Source organism: Pristiophorus japonicus, chromosome 12 (genome assembly GCF_044704955.1).
Source record: "Pristiophorus japonicus isolate sPriJap1 chromosome 12, sPriJap1.hap1, whole genome shotgun sequence".
In the NCBI taxonomy this organism is placed as follows: Eukaryota; Metazoa; Chordata; class Chondrichthyes; family Pristiophoridae; genus Pristiophorus; species Pristiophorus japonicus.
In genome coordinates, this window is record NC_091988.1 from 44,559,681 (window position 1) to 44,582,858 (window position 23,178).

The 23,178-nt window shown below is 57.1% G+C and overlaps 1 protein-coding gene across 2 annotated transcripts in view; it reads right to left on the reverse strand.

Annotated features, from left to right (window-relative positions):
• atg7 (ATG7 autophagy related 7 homolog (S. cerevisiae)) overlaps nt 1-18,506 on the reverse strand; it is a 238,253-nt gene extending 219,747 nt beyond the window's left edge. For both annotated transcript variants that reach the window (XR_011596050.1, XM_070895377.1), the window contains exons 1-3: nt 18,322-18,506; nt 18,118-18,172; nt 14,484-14,601 (exon numbers count right to left, since the gene is read on the reverse strand). Coding sequence is in view for 1 of the 2 variants with exons in the window: in XM_070895377.1 (XP_070751478.1) it covers nt 14,484-14,601; nt 18,118-18,172; nt 18,322-18,475 (327 nt within the window). In the remaining variant the exon portion in view is untranslated. The remainder of the gene's footprint in view (nt 1-14,483; nt 14,602-18,117; nt 18,173-18,321) is intronic.
• Nucleotides 18,507-23,178: the final 4,672 nt, after the last annotated feature.

A 23,178-nucleotide genomic window follows, 5' to 3' on the forward strand; every position in this document is an offset into this window, starting at 1 on the left:
TGGGGGGTAGGCGAGGGCTGGGGGGAGGAAGGCGGGCCCGGGAGGAGGGAGGGGTAGGCGAGGGGGGCTGGGGGGGAAGGCGAGGGCTGGGGGGGAAGGCGAGGGCTGGGGGGGAAGGCGAGGGCTGGGGGGGGAAGGCGAGGGCTGGGGGGGGGAAGGGAGGGCTGGGGGGGGAAGGCGAGGGCTGGGGGGGGAAGGCGAGGGCTGGGGGGGAAGGCGAGGGCTGGGGGGGGAAGGCGAGGGCTGGGGGGGGAAGGCGAGGGCTGGGGGGGGAAGGCGAGGGCTGGGGGGGGAAGGCGAGGGCTGGGGGGGGAAGGCGAGGGCTGGGGGGGAAGGCGAGGGCTGGGGGGGAAGGCGAGGGCTGGGGGGGAAGGCGAGGGCTGGGGGGGAAGGCGAGGGCTGGGGGGGAAGGCGAGGGCTGGGGGGGGAAGGCGAGGGCTGGGGGGGAAGGCGAGGCTGGGGGGAAGGCGAGGGCTGGGGGGGAAGGCGAGGGCTGGGGGGGGAAGGCGGCTGGGGGGGAAGGCGAGGGCTGGGGGGGAAGGGCGAGGGCTGGGGGGGAAGGCGAGGGCTGGGGGGGAAGGCGAGGGCTGGGGGGGAAGGCGAGGGCTGGGGGGGAAGGCGAGGCTGGGGGGGGAAGGCGAGGGCTGGGGGGGGAAGGCGAGGGCTGGGGGGGGAAGGCGAGGGCTGGGGGGGGAAGGCGAGGGCTGGGGGGGGAAGGCGAGGGCTGGGGGGGGAAGGCGAGGGCTGGGGGGAAGGCGAGGGCTGGGGGGAGGAGGGCTGGGGGGGAAGGCGAGGGCTGGGGGGGGAAGGCGAGGGCTGGGGGGGGAAGGCGAGGGCTGGGGGGGGAAGGCGAGGGCTGGGGGGGAAGGCGAGGGCTGGGGGGGAAGGCGAGGGCTGGGGGGGAAGGCGAGGCTGGGGGGGAAGGCGAGGGCTGGGGGGGGAAGGCGAGGGCTGGGGGGGAAGGCGAGGGCTGGGGGGGGAAGGCGAGGGCTGGGGGGGAAGGCGAGGCTGGGGGGAAGGCGAGGGCTGGGGGGAAGGCGAGGGCTGGGGGGGGAAGGCGAGGGCTGGGGGGGGAAGGCGAGGGCTGGGGGGGGAAGGCGAGGGCTGGGGGGGGAAGGCGAGGGCTGGGGGGGAAGGCGAGGGCTGGGGGGGGAAGGCGAGGCTGGGGGGGAAGGCGAGGGCTGGGGGGGGAAGGCGAGGGCTGGGGGGGGAAGGCGAGGGCTGGGGGGGGAAGGCGAGGGCTGGGGGGGAAGGCGAGGGCTGGGGGGGGAAGGCGAGGGCTGGGGGGGGAAGGCGAGGGCTGGGGGGGAAGGCGAGGGGCTGGGGGGAAGGCGAGGGCTGGGGGGGAAGGCGAGGGCTGGGGGGGGAAGGCGAGGGCTGGGGGGGGAAGGCGAGGGCTGGGGGGGAAGGCGAGGGCTGGGGGGGGAAGGCGAGGGGCTGGGGGGGAAGGCGAGGGCTGGGGGGGGGAAGGCGAGGGCTGGGGGGGGAAGGCGAGGGCTGGGGGGGAAGGCGAGGGCTGGGGGGGGAAGGCGAGGGCTGGGGGGGGAAGGCGAGGGCTGGGGGGGAAGGCGAGGGCTGGGGGGGAAGGCGAGGGCTGGGGGGGGAAGGCGAGGGCTGGGGGGGGAAGGCGAGGGGCTGGGGGGGAAGGCGAGGGCTGGGGGGGGAAGGCGAGGGCTGGGGGGGGAAGGCGAGGGCTGGGGGGGGAAGGCGAGGGCTGGGGGGGGAAGGCGAGGGCTGGGGGGGGGAAGGCGAGGGCTGGGGGCGAGGGCTGGGGGGAAGGCGAGGGCTGGGGGGGAAGGCGAGGGCTGGGGGGGAAGGCGAGGGCTGGGGGGGGAAGGCGAGGGCTGGGGGGGGAAGGCGAGGGCTGGGGGGGAAGGCGAGGGCTGGGGGGGGAAGGCGAGGGCTGGGGGGGGAAGGCGAGGGCTGGGTGGGGGAAGGCGAGGGCTGGGGGGGAAGGCGAGGGCTGGGGGGGAAGGCGAGGGCTGGGGGGGGAAGGCGAGGGCTGGGGGGGGAAGGCGAGGGCTGGGGGGGGAAGGCGAGGGCTGGGGGGGGAAGGCGAGGGCTGGGGGGGAAGGCGAGGGCTGGGGGGGGAAGGCGAGGGCTGGGGGGGAAGGCGAGGGCTGGGGGGGGAAGGCGAGGGCTGGGGGGGGAAGGCGAGGGCTGGGGGGGGAAGGCGAGGGCTGGGGGGGGAAGGCGGGTGGGCTGGGGGGGAAGGCGAGGCTGGGGGGGAAGGCGAGGGCTGGGGGGGGAAGGCGAGGGCTGGGGGGGGAAGGCGAGGGCTGGGGGGGGAAGGCGAGGGCTGGGGGGGGGAAGGCGAGGGCTGGGGGGGGAAGGCGAGGGCTGGGGGGGGAAGGCGAGGCTGGGGGGGAAGGCGAGGGCTGGGGGGGGGGGGGAAGGCGAGGGCTGGGGGGGGAAGGCGAGGGCTGGGGGGGGGAAGGCGAGGGCTGGGGGGGGAAGGCGAGGGCTGGGGGGGGAAGGCGAGGGCTGGGGGGGGAAGGCGAGGCTGGGGGGGAAGGCGAGGGCTGGGGGGGGAAGGCGAGGGCTGGGGGGAAGGCGAGGGCTGGGGGGGGAAGGCGAGGGCTGGGGGGGGAAGGCGAGGGCTGGGGGGGGAAGGCGAGGGCTGGGGGGGAAGGCGAGGGGCTGGGGGGGGAAGGCGAGGGCTGGGGGGGGAAGGCGAGGGCTGGGGGGGGGAAGGCGAGGGCTGGGGGGGAAGGCGAGGGCTGGGGGGGAAGGCGAGGGCTGGGGGGGGAAGGGGAGGGCTGGGGGGGGAAGGGCGAGGGCTGGGGGGGGAAGGCGAGGGGCTGGGGGGGGAAGGCGAGGGCTGGGGGGGAAGGCGAGGGCTGGGGGGGGAAGGCGAGGGCTGGGGGGGGGAAGGCGAGGGCTGGGGGGGGAAGGCGAGGGCTGGGGGGGGAAGGCGAGGGCTGGGGGGGGAAGGCGAGGGCTGGGGGGGGAAGGCGAGGGCTGGGGGGGGAAGGCGAGGGCTGGGGGGGGAAGGCGAGGGCTGGGGGGGAAGGCGAGGGCTGGGGGGGGAAGGCGAGGGCTGGGGGGGGAAGGCGAGGGCTGGGGGGGAAGGCGAGGGCTGGGGGGGGAAGGCGAGGGCTGGGGGGGGAAGGCGAGGGCTGGGGGGGGAAGGCGAGGGCTGGGGGGGAAGGCGAGGGCTGGGGGGGAAGGCGAGGGCTGGGGGGGGGAAGGCGAGGGCTGGGGGGAAGGCGAGGGCTGGGGGGAAGGCGAGGGCTGGGGGGGGAAGGCGAGGGCTGGGGGGGGAAGGCGAGGGCTGGGGGGGGAAGGCGAGGGCTGGGGGGGAAGGCGAGGGCTGGGGGGGAAGGCGAGGGCTGGGGGGGGAAGGCGAGGGCTGGGGGGGGAAGGCGAGGGCTGGGGGGGGAAGGCGAGGGCTGGGGGGGGAAGGCGAGGGCTGGGGGGGGAAGGCGAGGGCTGGGGGGGAAGGCGAGGGCTGGGGGGGAAGGCGAGGGCTGGGGGGGAAGGCGAGGGCTGGGGGTGGGGAAGGCGAGGGCTGGGGGGGGAAGGCGAGGGCTGGGGGGGAAGGCGAGGGCTGGGGGGGGAAGGCGAGGGCTGGGGGGGGAAGGCGAGGGCTGGGGGGAAGGCGAGGGCTGGGGGGGGAAGGCGAGGGCTGGGGGGGAAGGCGAGGGCTGGGGGGGGAAGGCGAGGGCTGGGGGGGGAAGGCGAGGGCTGGGGGGGGAAGGCGAGGGCTGGGGGGGGGAAGGCGAGGGCTGGGGGGAAGGCGAGGGCTGGGGGGGGAAGGCGAGGGCTGGGGGGGAAGGCGAGGGCTGGGGGGGAAGGCGAGGGCTGGGGGGGAAGGCGAGGGCTGGGGGGGGAGGCGAGGGGCTGGGGGGGAGGCAGGGCTGGGGGGGGAAGGCGAGGGCTGGGGGGGAAGGCGAGGGCTGGGGGGGGAAGGCGAGGGCTGGGGGGGAAGGCGAGGGCTGGGGGGGAAGCGAGGGCTGGGGGGAAGGCGAGGGCTGGGGGGGGAAGGCGAGGCTGGGGGGGGAAGGCGAGGGCTGGGGGGGGAAGGCGAGGGCTGGGGGGGGAAGGCGAGGGCTGGGGGGGGAAGGCGAGGGCTGGGGGGGGAAGGCGAGGGCTGGGGGGGGAAGGCGAGGGCTGGGGGGGGAAGGCGAGGGCTGGGGGGGGAAGGCGAGGGCTGGGGGGGAAGGCGAGGGCTGGGGGGGGAAGGCGAGGGCTGGGGGGGGAAGGCGAGGCTGGGGGGGAAGGCGAGGGCTGGGGGGGGAAGGCGAGGGCTGGGGGGGGAAGGCGAGGGCTGGGGGGGAAGGCGAGGGCTGGGGGGGAAGGCGAGGGCTGGGGGGGGAAGGCGAGGGCTGGGGGGAAGGCGAGGGCTGGGGGGAAGGCGAGGGCTGGGGGGGAAGGCGAGGGCTGGGGGGGGAAGGCGAGGGCTGGGGGGGGAAGGCGAGGGCTGGGGGGGAAGGCGAGGGCTGGGGGGGGAAGGCGAGGGCTGGGGGGGGAAGGCGAGGGCTGGGGGGGGAAGGCGAGGGCTGGGGGGGGAAGGCGAGGGCTGGGGGGGGAAGGCGAGGGCTGGGGGGGAAGGCGAGGGCTGGGGGGGGAAGGCGAGGGCTGGGGGGGGAAGGCGAGGGCTGGGGGGGAAGGCGAGGGCTGGGGGGGGAAGGCGAGGGCTGGGGGGGGAAGGCGAGGGCTGGGGGGGAAGGCGAGGGCTGGGGGGGAAGGCGAGGGCTGGGGGGGGAAGGCGAGGGCTGGGGGGGGAAGGCGAGGGCTGGGGGGGGAAGGCGAGGGCTGGGGGGGGAAGGCGAGGGCTGGGGGGGGAAGGCGAGGGCTGGGGGGGAAGGCGAGGGCTGGGGGGGAAGGCGAGGGCTGGGGGGGGAAGGCGAGGGCTGGGGGGGGAAGGCGAGGGCTGGGGGGGGAAGGCGAGGGCTGGGGGGGAAGGCGAGGGCTGGGGGGGGAAGGCGAGGGCTGGGGGTGGGAAGGCGAGGGCTGGGGGGGAAGGCGAGGGCTGGGGGGGGAAGGCGGGGCTGGGGGGGGAAGGCGAGGGCTGGGGGGGGGAAGGCGAGGGCTGGGGGGGGAAGGCGAGGGCTGGGGGGGAAGGCGAGGGCTGGGGGGGAAGGCGAGGGCTGGGGGGGAAGGCGAGGGCTGGGGGGGAAGGCGAGGGCTGGGGGGGAAGGCGAGGGCTGGGGGGGAAGGCGAGGGCTGGGGGGGGAAGGCGAGGGCTGGGGGGGGAAGGCGAGGGCTGGGGGGGGAAGGCGAGGGCTGGGGGGGAAGGCGAGGGCTGGGGGGGGAAGGCGAGGGCTGGGGGGGGAAGGCGAGGGCTGGGGGGGGAAGGCGAGGGCTGGGGGGGGAAGGCGAGGGCTGGGGGGGGGAAGGCGAGGGCTGGGGGGGGAAGGCGAGGGCTGGGGGGGGAAGGCGAGGGCGGGGGGAGGCGAGGGCTGGGGGGAAGGCGAGGGCTGGGGGGGGAAGGCGAGGGCTGGGGGGGGAAGGCGAGGGCTGGGGGGGGGAAGGCGAGGGCTGGGGGGAAGGTGGGGGGGAAGGCGAGGGCTGGGGGGGAAGGCGAGGGCTGGGTGGGGAAGGCGAGGGCTGGGGGGGGAAGGCGAGGGCTGGGGGGGGGAAGGCGAGGGCTGGGGGGGGAAGGCGAGGGCTGGGGGGGGAAGGCGAGGGCTGGGGGGGGAAGGCGAGGGCTGGGGGGGGAAGGCGAGGGCTGGGGGGGAAGGCGAGGGCTGGGGGGGGAAGGCGAGGGCTGGGGGGGGAAGGCGAGGGCTGGGGGGGGAAGGCGAGGGCTGGGGGGGGAAGGCGAGGGCTGGGGGGGGGAAGGCGAGGGCTGGGGGGGGAAGGCGAGGGCTGGGGGGGGAAGGCGAGGGCTGGGGGGGAAGGCGAGGGCTGGGGGGGGAAGGCGAGGGCTGGGGGGGGAAGGCGAGGGCTGGGGGGGAAGGCGAGGGCTGGGGGGGGAAGGCGAGGGCTGGGGGGGGAAGGCGAGGGCTGGGGGGGGAAGGCGAGGGCTGGGGGGAAGGCGAGGGCTGGGGGGGGAAGGCGAGGGCTGGGGGGGGAAGGCGAGGGCTGGGGGGGGAAGGCGAGGGCTGGGGGGGAAGGCGAGGGCTGGGGGGGAAGGCGAGGGCTGGGGGGGGAAGGCGAGGGCTGGGGGGGGAAGGCGAGGGCTGGGGGGGGAAGGCGAGGGCTGGGGGGGGAAGGCGAGGGCTGGGGGGGGGAAGGCGAGGGCTGGGGGGGGAAGGCGAGGGCTGGGGGGGGAAGGCGAGGGCTGGGGGGGGAAGGCGAGGCTGGGGGGGAAGGCGAGGGCTGGGGGGGAAGGCGAGGCTGGGGGGGGAAGGCGAGGGCTGGGGGGGGAAGGCGAGGGCTGGGGGGGAAGGCGAGGGCTGGGGGGGCGAGGCGGTGGGGGAAGGCGAGGGCTGGGGGGGGAAGGCGAGGGCTGGGGGGGGAAGGCGAGGGCTGGGGGGGAAGGCGAGGGCTGGGGGGGGAAGGCGAGGGCTGGGGGGGAAGGCGAGGGCTGGGGGGGGAAGGCGAGGGCTGGGGGGAAGGCGAGGGCTGGGGGGGGAAGGCGAGGGCTGGGGGGGAAGGCGAGGGCTGGGGGGGAAGGCGAGGGCTGGGGGGGAAGGCGAGGGCTGGGGGGGGAAGGCGAGGGCTGGGGGGGGAAGGCGAGGGCTGGGGGGGAAGGCGAGGGCTGGGGGGGAAGGCGAGGGCTGGGGGGGGAAGGCGAGGGCTGGGGGGGGGAAGGCGAGGGCTGGGGGGAAGGCGAGGGCTGGGGGGGAAGGCGAGGGCTGGGGGGGAAGGCGAGGGCTGGGGGGGGAAGGCGAGGGCTGGGGGGGAAGGCGAGGGCTGGGGGGGGAAGGCGAGGGCTGGGGGGGGGAAGGCGAGGGCTGGGGGGGGAAGGCGAGGCTGGGGGGAAGGCGAGGGCTGGGGGGGAAGGCGAGGGCTGGGGGGGGAAGGCGAGGGCTGGGGGGGGAAGGCGAGGGCTGGGGGGGGAAGGCGAGGGCTGGGGGGGAAGGCGAGGGCTGGGGGGGGAAGGCGAGGGCTGGGGGGGGAAGGCGAGGGCTGGGGGGGGAAGGCGAGGGCTGGGGGGGGAAGGCGAGGGCTGGGGGGGAAGGCGAGGGCTGGGGGGGGAAGGCGAGGGCTGGGGGGGAAGGCGAGGGCTGGGGGGGGAAGGCGAGGGCTGGGGGGGAAGGCGAGGGCTGGGGGGGAAGGCGAGGGCTGGGGGGGAAGGCGAGGGCTGGGGGGGAAGGCGAGGGCTGGGGGGGAAGGCGAGGGCTGGGGGGGAAGGCGAGGGCTGGGGGGGAAGGCGAGGGCTGGGGGGGAAGGCGAGGGCTGGGGGGGAAGGCGAGGGCTGGGGGGAAGGCGAGGGCTGGGGGGGAAGGCGAGGGCTGGGGGGGAAGGCGAGGGCTGGGGGGGAAGGCGAGGGCTGGGGGGGAAGGCGAGGGCTGGGGGGGAAGGCGAGGGCTGGGGGGGAAGGCGAGGGCTGGGGGGGAAGGCGAGGGCTGGGGGGGAAGGCGAGGGCTGGGGGGGAAGGCGAGGGCTGGGGGGGAAGGCGAGGGCTGGGGGGGAAGGCGAGGGCTGGGGGGGAAGGCGAGGGCTGGGGGGGAAGGCGAGGGCTGGGGGGGAAGGCGAGGGCTGGGGGGGAAGGCGAGGGCTGGGGGGGAAGGCGAGGGCTGGGGGGGAAGGCGAGGGCTGGGGGGGAAGGCGAGGGCTGGGGGGGAAGGCGAGGGCTGGGGGGGGGAAGCGAGGGGTGGGGGGGGAAGCGAGGGGTGGGGGAGGGGGAAGCGAGGGGTGGGGTGGGGGGGGGAAGCGAGGGGTGGGGGGGGGGGGAAGCGAGGGGTGGGGGGGCAAAAGAGGGATGGGGGGCAGCCTTTGACCGAAGGGAGGAGACCACTCGGCTTGGGCTAGGGGTGAGGGGGCAGACCAGGAGGCTGAAGACAGAAGGCTACAACATAACTACAAAAAGAACGAGATTGAACAGTCCAGCAGATAAAGGGAAACCATGGGATTATGCATCAAGCAAAACGTGTAGGGAAAAACATATGCAGCTTTACAAAAGACCCCTGAAAAGATTAGGATTCCAGTTCAAACGAAACATTGGGGACCAGTTGAGAAAAAAAAGGAACTCTGAAACTATGTAGCACTCTACATACTAAACCAACACGTATTATATAAACCAACCAAGCTTTAGCAATATTAAATAGAGGCCACTCGGCCTGGGCTTGGGGAGGGAGGGAGCGAACTGGACAGCATCAGGGGCCACCGGGGCGGCAAGTCAACGGAGCGGTGGGGGGGGGGAAGAAAGGTACTCAATGCAAGAACAAATATCAATTATTAAATAAGTAAATACCTTCCTCTTGTGGACTTAAGCCCATCTAATCTCTGGTGTGGGGTTAATGGCCAATTGTCAACTCGAAGCACGACTGCGCATGCATGGCCATTTCAGAGACGTCAGGAACGTCACTTTTTTCCATCGCGCATGTGCAGCCATCCCGGTACATTTTTGCAGCGCAGAAAGCAGGCTCCACCCCTTGAGATGACTGGCCATGTTGCGCGGCTGCAGAGTAGAGGCCAAACAGCGAAAGTACGAAGATTTTTTTCTGGAGCTCCTCCTGAAGTAATGCAGCGGCGCAATTCGGGTAAGTACGCTAGAAAACAGGCTTGTGGAAAATTGAGCCCTTGATGAGTCAAATGGGCTGTTTCTATTATAACTCATTATAAAAGTGAAAATTACATAGGATTACATAGGATATAAGAGTACAAGAAATAGAAACAGGAGTAGGCCATACGGCCCCTCGAGCCTGCTCCGGCTTTCAATAAGATTATGGCTGATTTGATCATGGACTGAGCTCCCCTTCCCCGCCCGGTCCCCATAACCCCTTATCGTTTAAGAAACTGTCTATTTCTGTCTTAAATTTATTCAATGTCCCAGCTTCCACAGCTCTCTAAGGCAGCGAGCTCCACAGATTTACAAGCCTATAAGAAGAAATTTCTCCTCATCTCTGTTTTAAATGGGCGGCCCTTTATTCTAAGATCATGCCCTCTAGTTCTAGTCTCCCGCATAAGTGGAAACACCCTCTCTGCTTCTACCTTGTCAAGCTCCCGCATAATCTTATACGTTTCGATAAGATCACCTCTCATTCTTCTGAATTCCAATGAGAAGAGGCCCAACCTACGCAACCTTTCCTCATAAGTCAACCACCTCATCCCCCAGAATCAACCTAGTGAACCTTCTCTGAACTGCCTCCACAGCAAGTATATCCTTTCGTAAATATGGAAACCAAAACTGCACGCAGTATTCCAGGTGTGGCCTCACCAATACCTTGTATAGCTGTAGCAAGACTTCCCTGCTTTTATACTCCATTGCCTTCACAATAAAGACCAAGATACCATTGGCATTCCTAATCACTTGCTGTACCTGCATTCTATCCTTTTGTGTTTCATGCACAAGTACCCCCAGGTCCCGCTGTACTGCGGCACTTTGCAATCTTTCTCTATTTAAATAATAACTTGCTCTTGGATTTTTTTCTGCCAAAGTGCATGACCTCACATTTTTCAACATTATACTCCATTTGCCAAATTTTTGCCCACTCACTTAGCCTGTCTATGTCCTTTGCAGATTTTGTATGTCCTCCTCATACATTGCTTTTCCTCCCATCTTTGTATCGTCAGCAAACTTGGCTATGTTACACTCAGTCCCTTCTTCCAAGTCGCTAATATAGATTGTAAATAGTTGGAGTCCCAGCACTGATCCCTGTGGCACCCCACTAGTTACTGGTTGTCAACCAGAGAATGAACCATTTATCCCAAAACTCTGTTCTTTGTTAATTAGCCAATCCTCTATCCATGCTCATATATTACCCCCAAACCCGTGAACTATTATCTTGTGCAGTAACCTTTTAGTGAGGTTGGGGACAACATCAAACAAGAAATAAGGGATGCGTGCAATAAAGGTACAGCAGTTATCATGGGTGACTTTAATCTACATATTGATTGGGCTAACCAAACTGGTAGTAATGCTGTGGAGAACATTTGTCTGTTCTGTTATATTTTGCAGAACTTGAGGCTAACGCGGACGATGCAGAAGATTCAGATGAGGACGAGCCTGAAGAGAACATCTTCCAATCCCACCTTGCAGACCAAGAGCATGAGGGGGAGGAGATGGATGAAGTTCTCACTGCTGTACTCATTTTGGAGGAGGTGCAGGTGCCGCCCATTTGAGGTGTTAGGCCCTTCCCCAAGTAGTGGTTTGAGTGTTGGTGGGACATTCCACGGTTTCCCACCGTCCGAGGCTGGGGATTCCTGTGGGGTGCAGCGAGGCACATCCAGGGCCCCACAGTCCAAGGCTGTGGGTTCTACTGGGATGCTTCGAGGCACATCCAGGGTGAAGAGGGGAAGGAGAGCTCGACCATGCTCTCCTTAGGTGCAGGATCTAACAGATGTGGTTCAAATTATGGCAATGAGTGCAGAGAGCATTGACCTTACATGATCACTCATGGACACCATCAGTGGGATGGGTGATGAGGTATCAGGATTGTCGGGAGAAGCAACAACACTCTCACGAGAAATGGGAACGCTGTCCGGGAGCATGAAGGAGGGAATACCTTAGTCAGCTGAAACCATGTCGGTGCAGGTGAGGGAGGGAATGTCGCAGGTAGTTGAGACACTGTCAGGGCACATGAGGGAGGGAATTTTGGAGTTAGCTGCTGCAATAAGGGAACACGCCCAGAACCCATGCCCATTGACAGAATCAACTGCCACTCCCACTCCAATCCCCAGACCAGCCTCTGAAGAGGCCCAAGCCGGGCCTTCCACATTACCGCCTGCCCCAACCCCCCACCACCAAATCAGGAAGTGCGCATTACCCAAGATGTTCGAAAGAATAAGCTTGGTACCAACCCGAGAAACGCTGCGTCACCACCTGCGGGCAGGGGTGGTGGGGTCACCAAGACCAAGCACAGTGGGCAGCCTTAGAATAAGATGGAAGAGAGATGGGTTCAGCCTTTTTTTGCTGTTGTTGTTATTATTGTTGTAACTGTTCTCAAATTAAAAGTTTTTTGTAAGTTATATAAATTTACAAGTTTAAAAGTTAGTAAGTGATTTTAAAAGTTTTTAAGTGATCTTAAGAGTTTGCAAGTGATCTTAAGTGAAAACTTTAAAGTTTGATACAAGAATGTGTTTATTAAAATTGTTAAGTACAAATAAATAATTGTTACATTTTTGAATAAAATATATTTTAAATTATAACTGAATCATTTCCATTATTTGTTCCATGAACACAACACAACAGTACGGAACAGGTCCAAACAGTAAACATGGTCCATGTGGAAGAGTTGCCGCTGAGCCTTCTGGCAGCAAAGCGTTCACGGATAAGCTGCTGGCGCAAAGCTCGAGCAATCGTTAAAGGTGCATGACGGCCCGTCCTCCTCCTCCTCGTCATCTGCATCTTCCTCATCATTATCATCAGCCACTCTCACCTCAGATGGGTCTTCTACTACCCTGCTGCTGCCTCATGATGGTAAGTTATGCAGCATGCAGCACAAAACAGTGAGCTGATCGACAATCTCAGGGGAGTATAGCAAGTAACCTCCGGAATGGTCCAGGCATCGGAAACACGGTTTCAAGATGCCAATGGTCCTCTCTATTATGCTGCGCGTCATAATGTGCAACATGTTGTATTCCCAGTTTCCGTCTGGATTATGCGTAGGGGCGTCATGAGCCAGGTGGCGAGGCCGTACTCTTTGTCTCCTACTAGCCAGCCCTGTCCTTCTGGCTGCTGCTGCTGAAACATGGCAGATATAGCGCTCTCGCGTAGGATGAGCGCATCATGGGTGCTCCCAGGGTATCTTGCATCGACTGACATGATGCGATACATGTCGTCAGACGAGCTGCACATTAATGGATTGGAAGCCTTTTCTGTTTCTGTACATCTCGGAATCCTCTAAAGGTGCTCGCAAGGCGGTGTGGGTACAATCAATGCAGCCCTGTACCTTTGGGTGGCCAGTAATCTTGGAGAAGCCCACAGCCCTGTCACGCATTGCCTGGGCAATCATGGGGAACTTTATGTAGTCATTCCTCTGGACATATCGTGCAGCAGTCACCTGCCGAATGCAGACATGTGTTGCATGTTGAGAAATGGCGCACACATCCCCAGTTGTAGCTTGGAACAATCCGGATGCATAGAATGAAAGTGAAAGTTGTAACCTTCACTTCAACTGACAAAGCAGTCCTCCTGACATTCCTAGGTTGCAGGTCTGCTTTTACTAACTCACATCTCAGTTACAACTTCTTTGCGAGAAAGCAGCCTTCTGACACAGTCTGCATCACTCAGGTGCAGATACCAATGTCTGTCTCAATATATTCGACGTGGGTAAGGCCTCCTGCCCATCATCCTATGGGCTCCGAGGTTCCTCATGCGATGACGTCGAATCAATTGTCTCCTCCGCAGCACCATCATGCAAAAGGTTTGCACAAGGTATGGCATTGTCAGTATTGCCCCCATGCTTAAATTTTACATTTACAAGAAGCTCAAACTGGCAGGCAGGCAGGACAAGGTTCCTTGTTCTCTCTCCCCACAGGTCTGTATGGACCACACCCAGGTCTGAGCAGGTGCAGTGATGAGTCGTGCAGTCTTGTGATGGCTTCCGATCGCCTTCCACAGCCCCCCACCCACCCGGGCTTGATTTGATGGGTAGTGCAGGCTTCTGATGTCTTCCGATCGCCTTCCACAGACCCCATCTCTTTCCCCCCCCCACCCGGCTTCTTTTGCAGCCGATCCTCTGTATCCGGGCGCGGGACTGATTCTACCGGCCGAAGCTCCGACGCTCCAGCCCTGTTTGCAGACGTTCGGTGGTGGCGTGACAGTTGAAAAAATATGAAAACTTACAGAATTCCATCAAACTTCCATTTACTGCGTTAAGGTAAAAATGTTAAATCTTTATTATGCATATTTAAGTCTTCTTGATTCCCTCCAAAACTTCGCTGGCTGAAAAACTGCTTTTGCTTAACTCACCAGAAGGTTTTGCGGGAGTGGTCACATACGCCGACCTAGGAGAATTTTTGGGCGGGCAAACTTCCATAATTGGCAAAAACTGGTGCAGACATCAGGTTACGTCCCTATGACGCAAAAAAAAACTAACCTAAAAAAATCGTAACTGAGTTACGCTGGCGCAGGTTCCTTGGGGAAACTTTAATTTTTTTTAAACTTACACCAAAAAAAGCAGCGCGTGCCAAAAAAACAGCGTAAATCACTGGGGAAAATTGAGCCCATGTTTTATTTACTGCGTCCAATACAGGAACTAGCTTGGTTTAACTCTAATGATACAATTACTCTCTAGCAGTTGCTATTTAAAGGATCTCTTTAAAAAAGTATTAACTCTGATCACATTAGATTCAGTATTGGAGTTAGAGCACTGAACTTGCTGAGATTAATGAATGTGGAGCGAACTGAAGTTCTGCAAAGAGTGGGGTTGAGTTAACTTAGCTCCTAATTAACTTCAAATTATTTTTAATGAAAATTCTGCAAATCTGAGTTAATTTTAGGCTATCACGTCACATTCAGATATCATGCAAGGCATCAATATCTGCCCTGTACATAATCTAATTGTGGGTAAAACAGTCACAATTATCACTTCTTGTGATCCAGGTCAGGCCTCTCACCACATAAATTAAGTGAAAAAAGTTTATGTGGATCAACCGATCGTATTTGCAGTGTAAAGGGGGATAAAAAGGAATCAACAATTAGACTCTCGCAACCACTCTCCTCAAACAATACTACAGTAAGCAATAAAGAGAGAATGCTGGCAATACTTATAGGAATACACAGGATATACCGCACAGAAACAGGCCATTCGGCCCAACTAGTCCATGCCGGCGTTTGTGCTCCACTCGAGCCTCTTCCCGTCTTTCCTCATCTAAATCTATCAGCATAACCCTCTATTTCCTTTCCCATCATATGGTTTATGCTTATCTAGCCTCCCCTTAAAAGCATCGATACTATTTGCTTCAACCACTTTCTGTGGTAGTAAGTTCCACATTCCCATCATACTCTGGATAAAGAAGTTCCTTTTGAATTCCCTATTTGATATCTTGGTGACTATATTCATGGCCTCTAGTTTTGCTCTACCCCATAAGTGGAAACATTCTCTCTGTATCTACTCCAGCAAAACTTTTCACAATTTTAAAGACCTCTATTAGGTCACCCCTCAGCCTTCTCTTTTCAAGAGAAAAGAGACCCAAGACTGTTCTTCCTTTCCTGATACGTATATCCTCGCATTTCTGGTATTATCCTTGTAAATCTTTTTTTTGCACCCTCTTTTATAATATGGTGACCAGAACTGCACACAGACAGATGCTGCCTGACGTGCTGAGTATTTCCAGTATTCCAGCAATTGCAGTATTTTGTTTTTGTACCACAGTAAGCAAACCCAGCAAAACTGACAGATGTTCCTTAACTTTATATATCTTACAAACCACAAACACCCAGTTTCCTCTATAAATAAAGAATACTCCCTTTTGCCACTCACCTCCTTTCCCATTTGCTCCAGCAAAGCCTTCTTATCAGTGGATTTAAATGACTGGAATGTATTGGTATTGTACAAAGAGCCAAAAGCAGGGCAACACCGAGGTGGGGTCACAGCATTCCTAAGTGAACATTCAAAATAAATCCCTTTGAGCAAGACAACAGAAAAGAGAATATTGATAACAACAGCGTTCCAAGCATATGCTATTTTGTCTGAACTCAACTGTACTTCTGAAAATTTCTTTTGACTAGAAAAATTGAAGCAACCCATTGAGCAACTTTGACTATATAAGAACATAAGAAATAGGAGAAGGAAAATGCTATACAGCCTCTCGCACCTGCTGTGCCATTTAATAAGATCACGGCTGATCTGATCATGGACTCAGGTCCGCTTCCCTGCCTGTTCTCCATAACCTCTTATTCCCTTATCATTCAAAAAACTGTCTATTTCTGTCTTAAATTTATTCAATGTCCCAGCTTCCACAGCTCTGAGGTAACGAATTCCACAGATCCACAACCCTCAGAGAAGAAATTTCTCCTCATCTCAGTTTTAAATGGGCGGCCCCTTATTCTAAGATCATGACCTCAAGTTCTAGTCTCCCCTATCAGCGGAAAGATCCTCTCTGCAGCCACCTTGTCAAGCCCCCTCATAATCTTATACGTTTCGATAAGATCATCTCTCATTCTTCTGAATTCCAATGAGTAGAGGCCCAACTTACTCAACCTTTCCTCATAACTCAACCCCCTCATCTCTGGTATCAACCTTGTGAACCTTCTCTGAACTGCCTCCAAAGCAAGTATATCCTTTCGAAAATATGGTAACCAAAACTGTATGCAGTATTCCAGGTGTGGCCTCACCAATCCCCTGTACAACTGTAGCAAGACTTCCCTGCTTTTATACTCAATCCCCTTTGCAATAAAGGCCAAGATTCCATTGGCCTTCCTGATCACTTGCTGTACCTGCATACTAACCTTTTGTGTTTCATGCACAAGTACCCCCAGGTCCTGCTGTACTGCAGCACTTTGCAATCTTTCTCCATTTAAATAACAACTTGCTCTTTGATTTTTTTTCTACCAAAGTGCATGACCTCACACTTTCCAACATTATACTCCATCTGCCAAATTTTTGCTGCCCTTTTGCAGATTTTATGCTAATGAATGGCATACAGACAATAATATGAAGTTTATACGAGTCTGCTGGTAGACTTTGCGAGTGATTTTTTGCTAGCTGAAAAGTGCCATTAATGTCATAAGTGCATTTCACACCAGAGTAACTGATACCCCAAATTTGACTGTATTTAATCATACTTTCAAAACAAACAAACAGGTTTTAAGATCAATTATATTTTAAGTTTGGTTAAGTTTATCCAGTGAGTTACTGAGCCACATAGACCAGAAGGATCCCAGATTCTATCCCTGGTGTGAGCTGGGCTGGCGGAGGGTTCACAGGATCCCTAGGATAGGGAGGCAACCCCTGACCAAGGTGCACACAGGTGATCATCATTCACTGGCTCCTGCTGGTGTGCGCAGGTCTGGCTGAGGATAGTATCAGATGTAACTGCAGTGTCCCACCCCCCTCCCCTCGCTAAAACAGCCTAATGGCACTCGCAGATCAAGGCCCACAAATACCGAGCTGGCCAAATTACCGGAGGGCCTCCAAAATTGAATCCAACAAGCAATCAACATCTTTAGGGGAGAACAAATTGAAAAATGAGTATGGTTTGGAGTTTCTGCCTAAAATACATATTTTTTTAAAGTGGCTAGGATCTCAGTTGCAGTTCCTTTTGGTTGACCACATTGATTCAACGGCTGTGGTGATGTAATAGCACGGCTGCTCCACCTCACATTACATTTTATTGAAATGGCAGGGATTTCAAAATCAGAACAAAACAAAAACCCTCACAATCAGCAGAACCGCATGATTTGCAATTCAACGAAGCCAGTATTAACTTCGGGGAAACTTAGAATTGAGGGCTAAAATAAAAGGATTGATTTAATGTAACAATTAATTTCTTGAATTAACAAAGCATTGGTAGGGCATTTATTTATAATTAACTTAAGTGATACGATCAGTTATGGCATGCAACATAATTGCTTTCCCTGCTGAATCTTCTGAAAGCATCAAACTACATCCAAGTAACATAACTCAAAATGTTGGGGGTGGTTATTTTCATATTATATTCAGTAAACAGCATTCTTCTGGAACAAAGTTTGGGAGCTGAAGATCATAAAAAGTCATATTATGATGTTCACATTTCAAGTTAAAACTTTTCTAAGTTGCAGTGATATTTATTGTACAAAAAGACAGATTTACATGCCTTTTATAGTGTGGATCCACTTCCAATGGAAATGCCTGCTTCCCCTGTGCTGCTTCTGCCCTGTTTTTACCTTGGGGTGGTATAAAAAATGGGCAACTGTACATGCCGATTTTTCCCAAAGTCACGTGCACAACCTCACATGTGCAAAATGGTCTGGTCATGGACCTTCTCTAATGACCTTCAGACCAGCAGTGCTAAAAGTGCATGGGTAGTCAACTGAGTTAGCCCATACACAGCCACATTCCAAAATGATGAATTCGACCCAAGTACTATTAATATTTGCTGTTGCCAATTTGGGTTAGAGGTAGTGCATAAAGACTACTACGGACTTGCTGCCAACGGTGCTCTATTCTTTTTAACTTTTTAAAAATGTAAACTTTTCAGTGTTTAACCGTGATTAATACATTAGTGGAATTATTGTACATTTCACAAGTGATTTAACTAATCATCATTAAAAAAGGCCTCACCCCCAGCATTTTGTTGCTTCGTGGATAGGATAGCTGGAACTGTCTCTGTTATTGTAGATGGTTAAGCAACAGCCATTATAACAAAGACTACTCCTGGAATGTAATGCCTTCAGCACTGAATTGGTGGTCTCTGGAGTAACAGAGTACAATTTGATTCCCAATGCACCAAAAACAAAACAATTCCCAATTTTAATCAGCTCATTTTAAACAATGTTTCCTACGACACTCCAAAAGTACTTAATTGGCTGTAAAGCACTTTGAGACATCTGGTGGTTGTGAAAGATGCTATATAAATGCAAGTTTTTCTGCATTCTTTCTAAGCTTGTATTTATAACGATACTTCAAAGTAACAATAATCTGTCTGCAAAGATGTAGTTCTTGGTTTTATTCAGAGGATACATAGATGGGGGCGAAAGATTAATAATTTATTTTGTACAGTGTTAAATTTACCACATCAAGGAATGAATGTCGGGGAGAATGTGTGTTATTTATAGTGACGTTTCAATGCAGTTGTTTACAAACAGCAGCAAAAGGCTGCCGTGCAAGTTTATTGGCAGTGACAACACCCTCTTAAAGCGAGTTAAGTTTTAGCAGTCAAGGCCAATTTAATGACGATGAAGCTTGTGTATTGACACTGCCACTGCTCTTTACCAAGGCTGTGTTGTGATTCACAGATACTCAGAAAGCAACAGCAATGGACACAATTAAAAGTAACACCAAGGGAGACTCTTAATTTAAAATTGATGACATCTAAGTAGCACGACAGTGATCAAAGAGTATGACAAGCGCTTGAACATCCCTGATGAATGCTGGCAAAATAATGATCTGATGTCCCCGCAGTACAATTACTCACACGTCAAAGGCACTGAACTCCAAAGTTAGTCGAGTTGGCAGTCCAGCAGGATCACCTTTCCAATAAGAAAACAGAGTTATTTTGCTGCATGCTGTTTGTTTTATATTTTAAAAACACACCACACAGAATAAATCTCAGCCTAAAGCCAACAACAATACCCAAGCCCCTTGCCTGCCTGTCCCTGACAGTGCCCAGTGATGGTACCGTTATAATAATAGCCCCTGATGCTCCGGGGGCTCTCGTCCAGTCGGTAATCATTCAGCTTCCGCCGGGTGAGCTCGTGCCAGAAACCCGCGTCCAAAGCGCTGCCGAACGGCGCAAACTGCAGGGACGGCCGCTCCGAGCCCGTGCGCTCCATCCCGGACACTTCCGCACTCCGGCTGTCCGGCCGCCCGTCAGCCCGGCGTCATCGCGTCACTCGGCCTCAACCCGGCGCGGCGGCGCGATGACATCACCGCCAAAGCTCCCCAATTCCTCACGCACGCAGAACAACTTGGATATTACATAACGCCTTTAAAACGTCCCCAGGAGTGTTTTAAGACAAAACAAATACATTTGATACCGAGCCACATAAGAAGAAATTACGGCAGGGCTTGGGTCAAAGAGGTAGGTTTTAAGGAGCGTCTTGAAGGAGGAAAGTGAGGCGGAGAGGTTTAGGCAGGGAGTTCCAGAGTTTGGGGCCCAGGCAACAGAAGGCACGGCCACCGATGGCTGAGCGATTCTAATCAGGGATGCTCAGGAGGGCAGAATTAGAGGAGTGCAGACATCTCGGGGGTTGGGGCTGGAGGAGATTACAGAGATAGGGAGGGGGCAAGGCTATGGAGGGATTTGTAAACAAGGATGAAGAGGTGTTGCTTAACCGGAAGTCAATATAGGGCAGCGACCACAGGGGTGATGGGTGAGCGGGACTTGGTGCGAGTTAGGACATGGGCAGCCAAGTTTTGGATCACCTCTCGTTTATGTGGGGTGGAATAGTCAAGTCTAGAGGTAACAACGGCATGGATGAAGGCTTCAGCAGCGGATGAGCTGAGGCAAGGGCGGAGACGGGCGATGTTACAGAGGCGGGAATAGGTGGTCTTAATTATGCTGCGGATATGTGGTTGAAAGTTTATTTCAGGGTCAAATATGACACCTAGGTTGCGAACAGTCTGGTTCAGCCTCAGACAAAAGTTGGGGAGAGGGATGGAGTCAGTGAACAGGGAACGGAGATTGTGGCGGGGACCGAAAAGAATGGCTTCGGTCTTCCCAATATTCAATTGGAGAAAGTTTCTGCTCATCTAGAACTGGATGTCGGATAAGCAGTCTGACAATTTATAGACCGTGGAGCAGTCGAGAGAAGTGGTGGTGAGGTAGAGCTGGGTGTCATCGGCGTACATGTGGAAACTAATGCTGTGTTTCCGGATGATGTCACTAAGGGGGAAACATGTAGATGAGAAATAGGAGGGGGCCAAGGATAGATCCTTGGGGGACACCAGAGATAACGATGCGGGGGCGGGAAGTGAAGCCATTGCAGGTGATTCTCTGGTGACTATTAGATAGATAAGAATGAAACCAGGCAAATGCAGTCCCACCCAGTTGGATGACGGTTGAGAGGCATTGAAGAAGGATTGAATGGTCAATTGTGTCAAAGGCTGCAGACAAGTCAAGAAGAATGAAGAGGGATAGTTTGTCTTTGTCACAGTCACAAAGGATGTGATCAAAATGACTTTGCTGAGAGCCGTTTCGGTACTGTGACAGGTGCAGAAACCAGATTGGAGGACTCAAACATGGAATTGCGGGAAAGATGGGCACAGGCACCAACAACAACTTGTATTTATATAGCGCCTTTAACATAATAAATGCGCCCCAAGGCACTTCGCAGGAATGTTATAAGACAAAAAGGGGGAGAAATTCAAATCGTTTGCGCCTGGAGGCTAACCAGTAGTGCCCCGGGCCGCTGCACCGGCAATGACGACGTCATCAACATGCGTAGCGACCCATTTATGCCGCCGAGCAAAAATATGGTAGCGCCCCGTGAGGCTGCCGCGGGCAATGTACGCACCTTCCTTGCTGGTCACGAACCGGGCTTCAGTCAGCATGCGGGATGAAAAAGGGGAGGTGCAATACCGATATTTTTTAAAATGGGTGACTTAACCGGTTGTGGCCTTGCCATCTTGAAATCACGGGGTCTGTGCGGCGATATTGCAGCCCGGCACTCTGTATCTGTGCCGGGCTGCTGCCACAGCACCCTGCTCCCCAGTGGTGCAGTGGTGGCCCCCTCTTCCCGGTGCAGAGTCCGCAGCGTGCCCTTCCCGTTAATGGAATGGGAGGGCTCTGTGATCACACCAGCGCTACGCACCTCTCCGCACCGCACTGTAAAATTCCTGCAGTTAGCACCCCTGTCCCGCCCCTGAGAGGAAGTCAAGCATACGATATTGCGCTCGGGGATGGTAACTCCAATTTAGCTGCTGGGGCTGGACATTTTGCACCTGTCACAGGAAGTATGGCCTCGCAGCGGAACCGTGGCAATACTGCTTGTACTATTACAAGGTGTGCCACCAGAGGGCACCGCAGTGGGAGACTTGCAGGTTACCTTTACAGGTGTGCCTGGCCTAGTATAAAAGGCAGGCCACCAGGTGTGATCCTCACTGGAGTTATCAATAAAGGACTAAGGTCACTAGAGTTCAAGTACAACACATTGCCTCGTGGAGTCATTATCAGAGCATCTAAAGACATAACACCCTCCTGCCTTTCCCTGCCTCTGCATTTGCTTAAAATCTGTTACATTTCTAGCTTTTTCCAGTTCCAACGAAAGGCCATTGACCTGAACCGTTAATTCTGTTTCTCTCGCAACAGATGCTGCCTGACTTCCTGAGTATTTGCAGCAATTTTTGTTTTTATTTCAGATTTCCAACATCCGCAGTATTTTGCTTTTGTAATGTCTTTTCTACTTGGATTTCAACAAAGTTTAAAAACACACAAAAAGAAAGACTTGCATTTATATTGCACTTCTCATGACTACCGGACGTACCAAAGCCCTTTACAGACAATGAAGTACTTTTTTTGAAGTATAGTCACTGTTGTAATGTATGAAATGCAGCAGCTAATTTTCACACTGCAAGCTCCCACAAACAGCAATGTGATAATGACCGGATAATTCGTTCTTTTTTTAAGCAGTGTTGATTGAGCGATAAATATTGGCCAGGACACCTGGGATAACTCCCCAGCTCTTCTTTGAAATAGTGCCATGGGATCTTTTACAGCCACCTGAGAAGATGGCACGGGTGGATGAAAGTCTCATCTGAAAGACAGCTTCCACATGCTCCCGGCGAAGAGACTCGAGGTGTTCGGCGCCTTCCCAGATGCTTCTCCATTTTGAGTGGTCTTGGGCCAGGGATTCCCAGGTATCGGTGGGGATGTCGATTGCTGGACTGACCACCACCTATTCCACTCTGTCATTTCCATCAATGTAGCCCCAAAACAGCAGTGGCAAGAGAGACACTGCCGCAGGAAAATCAACGCTGGAGCACTCAGACCCTGCTAAGAAAGCCCTATTCAGCCAGCGCCTCACAACTAACCTGATGACTTCCATTGAACCGGAGACGCAGAGTGTCCACAGTGCCTGGTCTGCCCTCAAGGCCTGCATAATTAGCACCTGTGAAGCGACGCTTGTTCACTCCACCAGGAAACATCAAGACTGGTTTGACGAGAACGACCAGGAGATCCAGGAGCTGATAAGCCGCAAGCACAAGGCATTCTTGAACTGGAAACAGCAACACAACTCGAGAGCAAGAAAGCAGCTCCACAGACGTCTGAAGGCCGAGGTCCAACATAAAACTCGTGACCTAAAGAACAGATAGTGGGTGGAAAAAGCGCAAGAGATCCAGCAACTAGCTGACAACCATGATGTGTGTGGATTCTTTAGCACAGTCAAGACCACCTATGGCCCAAACTCCCAAGGTCCTATCCAACTGAGGGCCAAGAAAGGAGAGGTACTCATCAAGGACAGAGAGGCAGTCAGTGCCCGCTGGAAGGAGCACTTTGAAGATCTCCGTAACCGAGACTCTGTCTTCGGTGTGAGTGTCCTGGACTCCATCCCACAGCATGCTACTCATCACCACCTCAGCACAACCCCAGCCCAGCATGAGGTTGAAAAGGCCATACGACAACTGAAGAACAACATGGCCTCAGGAGCAGATGGAATCCCCGCCGAAGCACTAAAGCATGATGGAGAAGCACTATTGGCACGAATCCATGAACTCATTTCTCTTATTTTGAAGGAGGAAAGCATGCCAGGGGATCTGAGAGATCATCAAGAAAGGCGACAAGTCTGATTATGGTAATTACAGAGTAGTTTCCCTGCTGTCTGCCACAGGGAAAGTCATCGCAAGAATCCTCCTCAATCACCTTCTCCCAGTGGCTGAAGACATCCTTCCAGAATTGCCATGCAGATTCCGCCCACTAAGGGGCACAATGGACATGATCTTCACTGTGCGTCAAATTCAAGAAAAATGCAGGGAGCAGCACCAGCCTTTGTATGTGGCCGCCTTTGACCTCACAAATACCTTCAACATTGTCAACCGGGAGGGATTATGGAGTGTCCTCCTCAAATTCAGCTGCGCCTCAGACCCAATACACGTGTGGACCGGGGTCAAGCAAGGCTGTGTCATTGCACCAATGCTCTTCTCGATCTTCCTTGCTGCAATGCTCCATCTCACTCTCAATAGGCTCCCCGCTGGAGTGGATCTAATCTGCAGAACAAATGGTAAACTGATCAACCTCTGTCACCTCCAGTCCAGATCCAAGATCACCCCACCCTCTGTCATTGAATTACAGTATGCAGACGACGCTTGCGTTTGCGCACACTCGGAGGTCGAACTCCAAACCATCGTCAACACCTTCACCGAAGTGTATGAGAGTACGGGCCTTACACTAAACATCCGTAAGACAAAGGTTCTCTACCAACCTGCCTCCGCCACACAGTACTCCCCCCACCCCCCATTATCAAGATCCATGACGAGGCCTTGGACAACCTGGACCATTTTCTATATCCCGGGAGCCTACTGTCAACAAGGGCAGATG